This window comes from Polyergus mexicanus, unplaced genomic scaffold (assembly GCF_030449975.1).
Source record: "Polyergus mexicanus isolate NDT 795.1 unplaced genomic scaffold, iyPolMexi1.0 SCAF_3, whole genome shotgun sequence".
In the NCBI taxonomy this organism is placed as follows: Eukaryota; Metazoa; Arthropoda; class Insecta; order Hymenoptera; family Formicidae; genus Polyergus; species Polyergus mexicanus.
This window is the reverse complement of record NW_027223323.1, coordinates 3067414-3081454: the sequence shown is the minus strand read 5'-3', so window position 1 is coordinate 3081454 and position 14041 is coordinate 3067414. Positions and strand designations below refer to the sequence as shown.

The 14041-nt window shown below is 35.4% G+C and overlaps 1 protein-coding gene across 2 annotated transcripts in view; it reads right to left on the bottom strand.

Annotated features, from left to right (window-relative positions):
• Nucleotides 1-14041, bottom strand: part of LOC138944860 (RNA-binding protein 24) — a 32265-nt gene that overhangs the window by 15159 nt on the left and 3065 nt on the right. For both annotated transcript variants that reach the window (XM_070315923.1, XM_070315924.1), the window contains exons 2-4: nt 8821-9222; nt 7748-7874; nt 5218-5278 (exon numbers count right to left, since the gene is read on the bottom strand). In XM_070315923.1, coding sequence (XP_070172024.1) covers nt 5218-5278; nt 7748-7874; nt 8821-9090 — 458 coding nt within the window. In that variant the 5' untranslated portion in view covers nt 9091-9222. The remainder of the gene's footprint in view (nt 1-5217; nt 5279-7747; nt 7875-8820; nt 9223-14041) is intronic.

Below are 14041 nucleotides of genomic sequence, written 5' to 3'. Positions count from 1 at the left end.
CCGTAAGAGGAAAGAGACAAAAGGAAATTTCTTTGTTCTACAACTTGATTAAGACACCGGAAATGCATTCTAATTAAGAATCATAGATGCCCGGTCGATAAAGCGATGTACAGCGCGTATTATTTAATTATGATATATCATCTGCGTATAAATTAGCTCACTTGTTTTTAAATTAGAGGAATAATATACTCGATAACTCGAATTAGATAAAGTTAAATTTATGCGCGTGTCTGTCAAAATGTATCTAGGATAATAGTTCTAAAATTTCAGGAAATTACATCCCGGAATTGCGCTCGTTCATCATTCTAAAACTCGAAATGCAAGCTTAAATGCGGCCTCAATGTATTTATGTAAATGCGATACAAAACGCACCTCGTGTCTCTCGCAAAGCGATGTTACGGCTTGCGTCAGAAGAGCGACAACGACAGGTGGATAGAAGCCGCGGGGGCAATGAAAATAGAAATGGACCTTTAACGCGCGCGCTCTGCGCCCACGCGTTTCATCTCTCCGAAAAGAAATGATCGTGTACCTTATTCCCGCCAACGACGCGCGAGACGGAAATCGTCCTCTTTACCGAAGTAGTACTCGATCGTTTGAATCGATTGTTTCACAAAAGCCGTGAGTCAACGTTTTTACGAATGAGTCAGAAACAGTAAATTTTTTTCCTAAGATAGCATTTAGTACCGCATAAAAGATATGTAGCTTGCAACACGTGGCGATTTATACTTTAGCAGTGTCTTATGTTTCCTATGATACATACATCGCTGAATGTGTATAAATCAATTAGCAGAGAAACTTGATAAAAAAGAAACTGAAAAAAGATAAATATCCTAGATTTAAAAATACTGATGTATTCTTTAAACATATATAAAAGGCCAAAAAGATCAATTTTTCTAATATTCTTCAAAAAAAAAAAAATTCCTAGAAATCATTTTTATACCGCTAGAGTAGACTGGACTCTCATTAACTCACTCTCGATCTACGGTACGTGTACAACGAGCAAGTAACAGCGGGAGCGGAAGTGCCGAGTGAGAGCATAAATAAGCGTGGATCTTCAACACGGTCCGACGCGGTATAATCCTAACGCGTAAATTCGCGTTAGAATCCTCTCGATAGAGCCCTCGAGCGAGCGGTGGCGGATAGCGAGAAGCTGACACGAGGGACAGGTGGTGCTAAATAAAGACTGGACCGTCGCCAGCGCGGCTCCAAGATGGCCGGCCGAGACGTCGTCGTCGTCGTCGTCGTCGTCGTCGTCGTCGTCGTCGTTCGCTTACGACACGGATTTATCAGAACCATTTTCTGACGTCTACCGCGACGTCCGCGGTACCGGTGTTGGATTTCACTTCTCCACCTACGTTTAGCTAATTCCGAAATGCCCGCCGCGCTTTACGCATCTACGCCTATGCGTGACGCCACGCCGACCACACCGACATGACTTTCGTCAATAATGCATTCGTTAAAGGTGAATTTTTGATTCGCCTTTAACTAATTAATTGACGGTTTGTTTACTCGAAAGAGAAAAATTTCCGCTATTGTTCCACATGCATTAGCGAACTGCTCCGTATTGCGTTCTGCAGATGTGACGTCGATAAATTCGATTAAATTAGATCGCATCAATGTCATTTGAGCAAACATTATAGAACCGTCTAAAAATTTAATCCACAAGATTTTTTTTTTTTTTTTTTTTTTTTTTTTTAGGCGATAAATAGGCTCAAAATCTTCTCTCGCGATGATTTTTTCTATTTATCACAATTTTCTTATGTTATAAATGTGGCAACAATATAGAATTAATTAATAGAGCTAAGATTAATTAATCTGATCATGGAATTTATGAAAAATTCGGATCCGCAACGTCGACCGTGCGAGAGAATCGATTGGTCCCCTTTGCATGGGGCCCCGCTGGATCGCAGAAGAAATCCCCCTCCCCCCCCCTCACGCATGACGCACTTACATATTCACGCTTCTTTCACACGATTACGACACATTTGTCCGCGAGACGAGAAAAAAGTTAAGATGTCTCCCGTGGTCCTTCATTAATGAGCGAGAGAAAAAAACGGGTCTCTCGGATTACTTTGTAAAAAAAGGAGGGACGCCACTATTCGAAGAGCGATAAAAAATCAAACTGTAAGAAGCGTTTCGTTAGGATTGTATTTCTTCCCACAGTCGCGGAAATAACCGTGGATAATCTTGAAAAGACGTCACGCAATTGTTCGCGATAATAACGCCAACTTAGAGTTGGTCGTGCTGCAAACTAATAATTACGCGATAAACATTCGAGAAAAATTAAAGAAATAAAAAAAAAAGAAACATCAACGGCATCCTATTTCGTTATTACACGACAGAGAGCTATACCGTGTTATTTGAAAGTCCAAAAATCACCCACGTACAACACCAAAAAATACAACACCAATAGCGACACCAAGTGTAGTGTAAGCCTTCACCACACACACAAGGTTATTAATATATTATATATTATATATAATGGTTAGCGGATCTCCCCTATACAAGTCTCGGGGCATCCGAATTTTCATGAAAGAAGACACTTCGATCGACCTTATCGCATTCTCAGGAAGGATTATATCTGGCGTTTCTTCCATTCCGACCGATGAACTGTATATTGATTTTTCGTAAAAGATTAATTTTTTTTTTTTTTTTACAGTTGGAGCTCGCGCGAATTTTCCGCTTGATTGAGATATCGCAGATAAAAATCTCAATAATTCAGTAAGATTAATAACTTGCAAAGGAGTAGCGGGGTTTATTGAGTAGAGCACACTTCAATTATTGATACGGGCGCTATTTTATGCGTTCGATGAGATTTTCGTGCGGCATTGAAGGATTCGTCGGGCCAAACGAGGTGAACCGCGATAGGATCGATCGTCGCGCGATCAAAAATTAATACGCACCGTTCGTGTCCTCTCGGCGCCGGTCGATTTCCGGCAAAAGCCCAAGAGAAGAGACTCATGCGCGACTCGCGGAAAGAATCGCGGCCGTGTTCCTCTTTATTCACCCGAATTCCAACGCGCGTCTTTTCATCTCGCGATTCTCCTCCATACGCCGCGTGTACTCGTTTTCTCGTTCTCGCGGAATCGCGAAAGGCGCTCGAAACGAGCAAGCGCGAAGCCTGCGTGATCTATGTACCTCGAAAGACTAAATATTTATAAGCAATGGCCGAACGGTTCTCTGGCGGATCGGAATGGATCAGATACGCCTCTTCCTTGGCTTGCGTTAATTTAACGAAGAAACCTATTCCGAAATTTATGTGGCTCTTTATGCCATTCTCGTTCATAATTCTTATAATTAAAAAAAATAAAATAAAATAAAATAAAAATGCGATCGGATGAGCTACGTTTGAAGAAATCAGCTTTTTCTACGAATTTCTCGTTAAAGTGTCTAATAAAGTACCTCGTTCGTTTCGACTACAAGATAAATAATCCGACGCGAGAGAAAGCACTGCGAATCGAAAATTTGCATCTAAAATTGGAAGATGTTATTCTCGTTCCGTTTTAGCATTCCCGCCACCAAAGGCAAAACAAGATAGCGATTATAATAAACAAAGTATGATATACATACATGATGATCGAAAATAAAAAAATCTCTAAAAGATGCTAAAATAGAAAAGAAATTTTTATATAATATAATATAATATAATAAAATTGCTTAAGAGAAATCACTCATCTGAGAACAAACAAGTATGGATTTACTCGTTAATTTATAATTCTAAACTACTAATTCTAATAATTGGATATTGTAAATCGATAAAAAAATTACGTGGTATCATTTAATTAATTATAAAAAGCAATTAAAATATTGCTTCATTGAAGATATATCATATTTTTTTATTCCAGGTTTAATTTTTCCCAATGCGCGCATCACAATAAGTAAAAAAGAAAAATTTATTTTAAAAAGCTCTTTTTTTTTTTAATGTAATTTTGAAAAAAACTTTAAAGTTAAGAGAATGTGATTTTATATACAAATTATTTAATATTTAAAATAAATCTTTTTTGTAGATTGACGATAATACTTTATCTCTCATATCTTTTTTTTTCTATGTATTCTATGATAATAAAAGATGTAGACTTTTTTGAATATGATACTAGAATATCTCGACTTTGCTTTGTATGAACGGTAGTGTCGAATCGAAGAGGTATAACAGCTATCGATATTGCGATTTATTATATCACTCTCATTATTATCACCATTAATATTATTCTAATTAAGAAAAAAGAGTGTAAAAGAGTAAAGATATAAAGTAAAATAAAAAAATATTAAAAACCAGTAACAAACAATCGCAAATCTCTCAGCAACCGCACAATCATTATCATCACTTCACGTCAGTTTCACCAAGAAAGAAAAAAACACAAACAAAAAAAAGTACGTTAGGGAAAGAACAACAGGCCGATCCTCGAAAGATCTTTGCTATGTACTTCATGGAAAGAAACTTGTAGGTACTCATACGTGTAGGTTTCTGATACGTGTGCGTGTGCCGCTTTCTCTCTCATATGCCTTTTTCTCTTTCTTTCATCGATCGCTAATATATTTCTCCTTTTTTTCTTTGTCTCTCTTTTGCATTAATATAGGGTCCTTAGAACGGCCCTTGGCCCTCTCAAAGATCTCGGAAAGAGGATTCTCTGCCTGTCCCCTTACGCGCGCGCGTCAGGATGCTGAAACGTCATATATATGATGTCTTTACAAAAAAGTTCGTAAAATTATTTGACCGTGTGAATCCGTTAAGCGGAGTACCTTTTTAGTTTTCAAACGTTGCATCAACGATTATTAATTTCCATCACATCCCAATCCAATATTTCTGGAAAATTCTACCGCGAAAGCGAACGAATCGTAATGTGCTCGCTGTAAGAGTGGTTCAAAAACTTTATCCATCGACGATGTTCGCAAAATACGAAAAAGATTCTCGATCCCGTTTTCCGCGGCAAATATCGATCGGCAAATTTACAAACGCTGCGTAAATAACTCATCTATACCCGATTAAAAAAAAAAAAAAAAAAAAAAAAAAAAAAAAAAAAAAAAAAAACTTTGAAAGAGCGAAAAATTGCGCGGAATAACGACTTCATTGATCGCAGCGAAAGAATTTGGTAGTCAGTGACTACACGATCGCGCTACGAATTATTCTTCTTGACTTAGATTATTCTGATCTCTAACTACAGTTACGACATATGCGTTCTTAATATCCCTCGACAAAGCACATAAATATGTACTCACCCGTATTGGCCAGGAAGTACTGCTGGATAACCGGCCCGGATGCCTGTAGCGAACGGAAATGCTGAAAATCATAGACGTAATCGGTGAATCTCAGTTTTTAATAACTGATTCTCAAATTTTCATTTCTTTGTTATTATAATTGAGCTTTTTTAAAACATTTTTTTTTTTTTTTTTTTTTTAACAAAAAATGTTAATATGAGATTATTAATAGGATCCTGCTTTTATATTTTATGTAAAATATCCGTCTAGAAAAATTTTGCTGGGGATAATGCAATTTCGCTCTATTTCTACGATATGGAAACAAGTTTAAAATTGACAATTCTTAGTCTGATTATTGACATTTCGACACTTTTCTTTAAAGAGAAGAATGAAAATCAGTTAAAGAGATTGTGCATAAATAAACAAATGTATGATAATTTAAGAGCGCATCTTTTATTTAAAAAAAAAAAAAAAAAAATTGATTACAAATTAAGATAGAAATAGGGACGAATGTGAACAATTTATAACCGCACAGTAATTCATTGCACATCCAATCATGTAACATTACATCGGTTCAAAGTTAATAAAAAATTCCCAATAAAAATAATTCATATTCTTAGCTGAAAATCTGTGTCATGTGCCACCTTCCATGGCATGTTTTATTCATTAGCATGATCAATATAGAACCAGTGTTCCGTTAAAGGAATCTTGCCGAATCGATATACGAAATTATCGTATTACGAAAACAGCGAACGCGATATTTCTCGAAGAGATAAATGACTAAAAATTTGCACAACTCATCGTGAACATTGAGAATTCGTGCTTGTGTCGTATCGATGATTGAACAAATCATCCGATAAAAAAAAAGACTTGCAGCCGCTTTCTAAATACATTTGTGTGCATTTTGTCATTATTCTTTACTTTTTTTTTTTTTTGGTGTTATCGAAACTTTCTGCCTGTTAACGATTGTTTAATAATCCTGTGCGCGATTACGGCACCGCCAGATAGGAACGGAGACATACGTAAAAGCTGACATGTAGGTACGTACGTGATGCGTGCACACAAACTGAGATACTGATGCACCGATGGCATGCTCGCTATCGGAGAATGCATTACGGCGTGCAATAAACTTGAATGGCAACCGAATATATATAACGATTGTTATCCAATAAAGAATGCTTCGCTCTTTCCGACATATCGTAGAGCAATATAAATGAAATTGGAAATACGCTTTTTAGAATTATAATCGATAAAACACTATCTATCTTCTTCAACAAAATTTAAAGTTCTCGATTAAATTAAAAAAAATAATAATGATATAAATATTTGTGCAATTTCTTTATCTTAATCAAAATCAAATCATGACACTTTTCAATAGAATTAAAATATTATATATATTTAGAACTTCCAAAAGAATATCAAATAATGCGGTGAAAAAGATTTAGAAATATAGAGATAAGATGGATGTAAGCGCAAAAAGCGATCTACGTTAGTGCGAATATAGAAACTAGAAGCAAATTTTTATGTCGGAGAGAAAGAATAACTAGACAATTCGGTACACGGGTTAAGGCAATTTTAGACTTAGGTCTCGAAGCGCCAAATTATGTTGGCTCACAGCCATTAGAAGAATTCGAGAGAGTGACTCAAGGAAGACTTCATCATTTAACCGATCGCCTTTCGGCCTTATTGACCTTTCGCCTTCACAATGTATATCACGATATGATTATATAAAAAAAATCTCATTGTTATTTATTTATTAGATGAAACTTTTTTCGACAATATATCAAATTATTACTTTCATATTTTGAACAGTACAATATTTTTTTTTCTAGTAATTAAAGTAAAAAATTAATGTTTTGGTAAAATGTTTTAGTCTTTCAGTAAATTTAAACGTACACGATTAATAATAAATAATGCGACGGAATTATCCTACGTGTCCCAAGATGCGTCGCATGACAACATATTATGGTGACGAATGTGTGTAAAGTTTTTAGTGATTCTGGCAATGTATCAAACTGAGAACTTGTGACTGTGACGCGTAAATATCAAAAACAACGAGAACCAAATGCAAAGTACGAGGTAGCCCTAAACAAAAATGATGATCGCGATTTTAATATTAGAAGCGTGCGAGTATATATTAATTCTAATCGCGAGTTAATCCGCATAACTTGAACGTTTGAAATTTCTGCACAAATATGATTAATTATAACAATCAAACGCAATTACAAAACATTGTCGTGTCGATACCAATTACATATAAAATTCAATTCGACTAATTGCAAAACGTGATTAAAAAAATTGCACGATTGATCTAAAAACCTCGATATATTTTAGGAATTATCCGTTATTAGTACTAGGAAAAGAGAACAAAATAATATGTTTTTTATGGACCAAAATAATTCACTCATATAATTGAAACTTACTACGTTTCCATGTAGAGTTTGTAAAACGATCTTCGAAATAATTGGATATATTGCAATATTAGATCGAATCAATAACTAGCATACACATTATCACACAATTATAAAAATGATAAAATGATAAAACTTACTCGTTTGCAAATTACCCCTGGGCTTAGCTCCAAGAATGGCCAAGTTGACGTTTGCCTTACGACCATCGATGATGGGATTAGGGTCTTTGCATGCCCTCTCTGCCGCCGGTCTATCCCCCATAATTACCTGCATACAGATTGAATTTATCCTCTGATTAATTAAAAATAAATACTCTTACGGATACGTATTTTTTATGTATTTTGTACAAATTACTATGTCATTTAAATACTATAGAAAGTAAACTTTTATATTTTCTGCTCAACGCATTGTGGAAAGAAAAACCAATTGTAAATTATAGTCTTAAATATAAAACAATAGGTCAAATTTTATGGTACGCATTTGTTACGAATATAAGAAAGCAGCAGATAATATTTGAGCATTATCGTCAAGTTTCTCGCGAACTAAGAGATGCAGTAAATAGAAATCTCAACAAGGATCAACAGGATGTTTTGTCACAACTTTTGTAAATTAAAAATTGTGTAAAATAAATTAATTTTTTAGAAATAAGAAAAATCAATCTCTCATTTATATTCGAATAATCTAATATTTTATCATCAATATTTAATTAATATTTTTGCAAATGTTTTCCAACATCGAAAAGTTAAATAATCATAAAAAGAAGAGAGAACACTTCGCAATATTAATGTATCAAGAAACAATACGACAAATGACACTTATTTCCATATAACCAGCATACGTGACGATATAGTTAACGTAAGTGTACATGTATGCAATACAAAAAAAATGGATGAGTACTCGTGAGAAATACGACTTATACACAATGCGAAAGAAAAGGCATTGTTACGAGCGGAAAGACTAAGCTTATTATGTGCATGTAAAAAGAAATTGAATTTATGGTCCCGAACTATAAAATTACTATAGAGTTAATCCGTTTAATTAATTAATTATATCGATTACTTTTTCCCATTTCAACAGTTCGATAAAAAAAAAAAAAATGTAATAACGAAATAGATATTTACAATAGAAACAACTTTTTATATATGAATATAATATGTATTTGATATCGCGTTAAATCGAATGAAAGAGCTACATCTATTCACTAATTACTTACGAAGCCATAGCCTCTGCTTTTGCCGGTCTGTCTGTCCGTGATGACGACCGCTTCTTCGATATCTCCGTAAACGTTAAAATGTTCCCTGAGACTCTTGTCGGTGGTATGATAGGGCAGGCCACCGACGAACAGTTTCGTCCACGTTGTGTCCTTTTGCTGCGGCGTAGTACCCGCCAGGGCACCCAGCCCTTGCACCAGCTCGTCGGGCGCTGGGGCACCGACGGCGCCCACCGCGCCCACACCGAGACCAGCGGCACCCGGCATCAGCATCCTCCAAATTTTGGCGAGATCGCCGCCGGACGGAACAACGACTTGCTCAATCTTGACACTTTCTTTGGTACCTCGGTCAATGTTAATAACGCCACAGGCCGTGCAGCATTTAAACAAGGAATGCTCTTTGCTCTGCAAACAGAAAAAAATCTGTATTAATATAAGAAGAAAAAAATATATATATAAATAAGCGTATAAAATGGAACGAAAAAGCCTGAGTGAGATTTCTGTTGTTAATTCATTTCAGAATAATTAGCAAAATCATAATTTAAATATATATACAATATATATATATATATATATTTTTTTTTTTTTTTTTTTTTTTTTTTTTTTTTTAATAATAATATACAGTTGGAATCGTATTTTTTTTTTCTTTAGAAAAAATTAATATAAAGAAAGAGAAGATTAATTATGGATATATTTTTCATCGAGGATAAAAAGAAATAATAAAATTCAATTTCTAAAATAAAAATAACACAACATTTTATTTATGACTTATTTGTTAAAAAAACTTAATTTGAATTTAAATTAATTAAATCTATAATTAATCTGTAATTCTTGTTAAAAACAAATCGAGTTCTATCTTTCCAGTTTTAAGAATATAGAGTTCCTTATTCCATAAAATATGCAGCAGCAAAAACTTGTTTTACAATGAACAAAATATTCTCGATGAAATCGATACGTATGTATTGTATTTTCATCTATCGTAAATACTCCAGATTTAAATATCTGTTGCATCCTACGCGAGAACATACGATGAGTGAAATCTGCACACAACACACCTACTTTCCTTTAATATTCTGTGTAAAATAGACAGCAGCATAGTATATATATATCTCATTCTTTTTTTATTTTAATAAGAATAATAATATTAAAATCTTTATCTCTTTATTTCGTCTCTTCACAGAAATAACAAGAAATTTAGTTTATAATCGAACAAGATCTCAATTATTTGTCGAAATATATTTCTATTTCTAACACTAGATGTTCTGGACTGAATAATTGTACGTCACATAATATATTAAAGAAGCTTCACTGAAATCGATATAAATAATCAAACATTCTTATTCATTTAATGATGCTTGATCTACACTGTGCCCTCAAAGTAGCATATTTGTTACGGAAGGATTAATTTGTGTATCGCGCGCGTTGCTATTTAATTCAACTGCGTCCAATTAAGGAGGCCGCATGCGTGCGGTTTAGAAAGCTTTGATGAAAAGGTTCACTTCTCATCCCTACGAGGGTGAAAGAACTGCTGCACTTGGTTATGCAGGATCGATACATAATGTATGTATGCATGCGTGTATGTGCGAGTTTCGTGCAATTGCATTGCAACCAAATTGACACGCGTGCACTATAACGATGCGTGCGTTTTAATGCGTATGTTATTAGCGGTGCTACGCTACAATTGTGATCTGACAGCGATAAACGAAGTGCTATCACTTTTCTGCCAAAGAATTTTATTTTGCTGATTTGTAAGAGTACACGCATCTTCACTCACGTTAACTTCAGTGAAAGGAGAATCATAATTGAGTGAAATTCTTACGCAAAAAGAGATATCGCCATTACTTAGGCGCCAAGCAGAAATTCATAAAACAATTATAATAAATAATATGTGGAATTATATCAATTAACGCTTAACGTGTAATCGAGAAGTCGAATTTATAACATGACTTTCAAATATATATATATACAATCTAAAAGCGATAAAACAAACAAGTAAAAAAAAAAAAATATATATATTCTTTACATATTTCTTTAAAAAAATGCTTTTAAATATAAAATTACTTTCTTTAGCATACATTCTCTATAAATACAAAACAGCGCGAAAATAATATTATCGTTTCCGATGTATAAAAGAAACAAATTTTCCATTTTGCGAGAGAAATTTATTTTATATCTTAAATTCATAAATAGCAAAGTTTTACTTATAAACAAAATTTACAAAAATAGAACCAAGTGCGCATGAGTGATGTGCTATCTAAAATAACATTGCCTACGTAATAAATCATGTCATAACGTGAGCTTAACCATAACATAACGAGAACGACGTTTAAAAATGTTAAAATTATTAAAATGGTAGATTTTTATGAAACATTAAATACAGTATGCGTATATATACATATATATGTTTAATGTATACAATATAATTAATATACTTTTTCAAAATTTCTATCTCTGAAAATTCGAATAATCAGTTCAAACATCTCTCATTAAATAAACATTAAATATCATTAAAATATCATAAGTATTAAAATATCATAGCGTTTCTTAGAAAACACACGCAGAGAAATATATCGACAACGTTTGAGAAAAATGATAAATTTTTAAAATTTTATTTGTATAGTATTTATTCTCACATATATAACAAAATATTCATATAAAAATCAATCTAACGAAGAAAGTATACAAGGTATAAAAAAGTAATCTTTTCAAGATATTATCAGCAATATGATGATGCAACACAGCATATATGTGCGCCCGCATACACACATATGTATACACGTATACATCTGCGCTCGCTACTTCCTGCAGTTCACGCAGCACGAGAACTGATGGACGACGAAAGCGAATCGTCCTCTAGTTTCGTCTGACGCGCGCATTATTTTCGTCTATCTTCTCTGTCCGATTCACTCGAATCGATGACTCCTCCAGGCACAAAGAGAACAAATAAATCTCCCCATTCTCCTTCCGCGTAGAAGTTGAACCCCTGTATCGGGGAAAATCCGATGGAACAACGACGGAGGAGCGAGAGAGGGCTTTACCCCAAGAGTGACGAAGAAAGCTATATACGAGGGACAAGAAGAAAGAACAGGAGGGGGGAAAAGGGACCCTGACCTCCATCCAAGGCTTTCTCCTTCTCTTCTCTTCTCTAAAGAAGCTTGAAAAGGGAGCCAGTTTTGCTCCTCGCTTAGAGAACGATTCGAGGGAACCAGGTAGTAGGGCATTTTTCGTACAGCTCGTCTTTCGAGTTTCTGCAATGCGTTCTATGGTGCCGATGGTAGAAGGAAGAGAGAGAGAGAGAGAGAGAGAGAGAGAGAGAGAGAGAGAGAGACAGCCCTTTTTGTCATTTCTTTTTCTTTTTCCTCTCTCGTTTCATCGCAACGCGTTCCCATACGCGCTCTCGCTTCTCCTTGTCGGTGCGTATTATGGGCGTCGGGCCCTACGGCGAGGACAGAGGGGCCCCTCTGCTGCAACCCCCGCCTACTCTCCTTGCTCACCCCTCCTCCTGCCTTTTTCTACCGGTACTTCGACAGAACGATCGTCCGTCCGTTCCCGGTCGAGATCCCCCAAAACGACGGCGGCAGCTGCTGCAGAAAACCGGTGCAGCACGCCGTATAATCATATTGTTGTATTGCCATCACCGCCCTCTCCTCCTTCACCATCTTTCGTCCTAGACGTTCTAGTTCACGCTAAAGCTTGCCGGAACATTTTCTCAACAAATAGTTTAAAAATAATTTGAGATCGTTAAGTGTAATTCTATATATTATTTAATTTTGAAATGTAGATATATATTTTAATAAAATGATATCGACAGTTCGTAAAGCTAAAAAAAGTACTGAGAACAATAATTTTAAACTAGGAAATTAATTTTTTTGTTAAAGTGATATAATATATCATTAAATTCAATAAATCGAAATGAAAGCCTCGTTATCAATATTAAATTTCTAAAATATAATAAGATTCATCTTGATCATCTATTTAAAAGCTCTTATTCTTTGACAGATCACGATTTATATTTCTGTCTCTGTCTCTCCTTCCTATAAAAAATAAAAAAAAAAAAACTTTTAACTTTATAATATATTTTTATCTCGAATTCTTTGGCTGTGCAGTATCGACCAATTCTGACATTGGCAGAAGTAGTTTCAACCCTTCAGGTAGTAAGAGGTACCCGCTCGCAGAGGGTAGAAACAATGGCCGTACGCCGGCTGGTTCGTAAGCCGGCGGAAGCATACGGCAACCGAGTTCCTTCACGATCGCAAAACAGGAAAATTTCGACCGATTCTCAGCTGTATTCGCCGACCGTATTGCATGGAACAAAGTGTCCTTTCGCGATTTTGTTCGCGCTCAATAAAATTTAATCGCATCGAAAAATAAATAAAATCATACAGAAAAATGTTGTTGCGCAATACGGAAGTTGTGCAGATGAATATATATATATATATATATATATATATATCTCAAGAGAGAGAGAGAGAGAGAGAGAGAGAGAGAGAGAGAGAGAGAGAGAAAGAATGGGAGAACGCTCGTGAAACAGCCTCCTGTTCTATGGAACTCCCGTTGAGAAGCACTGGTTTTTAATAGCCCACACGTGGACTGTGCAGACACCCTGTGGTGCACGAGAAGAATGTACTTCTCGGAGACGAGCCGCACTTAGGCGACAAATTCTCAGCGCTACGCGTAACGTCGGTTCGTCGTCGTCGTTGTCATCATCATCGTCGTCTTCCGATCACACGAAGCGTGTGGCGTGCATTCGGCACTGGCCGATTGCCATGCGCTTCGCGAAAGCCACGAAAATATCCTCTCGGCCAAAGTCGCAGACAGGCGAGACTTTCGAAAAACACACGCGACGCGTGGCTCTCGTCGTGTTTCGAGAAAAAAAATGTCAGCTATACGCGAGAGTTAATTGCAGGCGCAAAAGAGGCATCGACCCGAGGATATACCTGCGGCTTTTTAAGCATCATTAAGCGAAAATTCTCTCACACGCGTTGTTTCTTTTTATCATAGAAGAAAAGCACAAAATAAATAAGACAATGCTCTTCTACTATATTTTAAACTTATAAGCTTAGAATAGAATATTCGATACATGCTCCAATTTTTTTAATCGCTTAGATTTTAATACATTTTTAATTAAAAAAAAATATATATATTCTTATTTTTAATTATTTCGAACGTGTATTTAATTAACGCTAATTGATTTTTAGGCGGGCTCGATTCACCTGATCTTAAT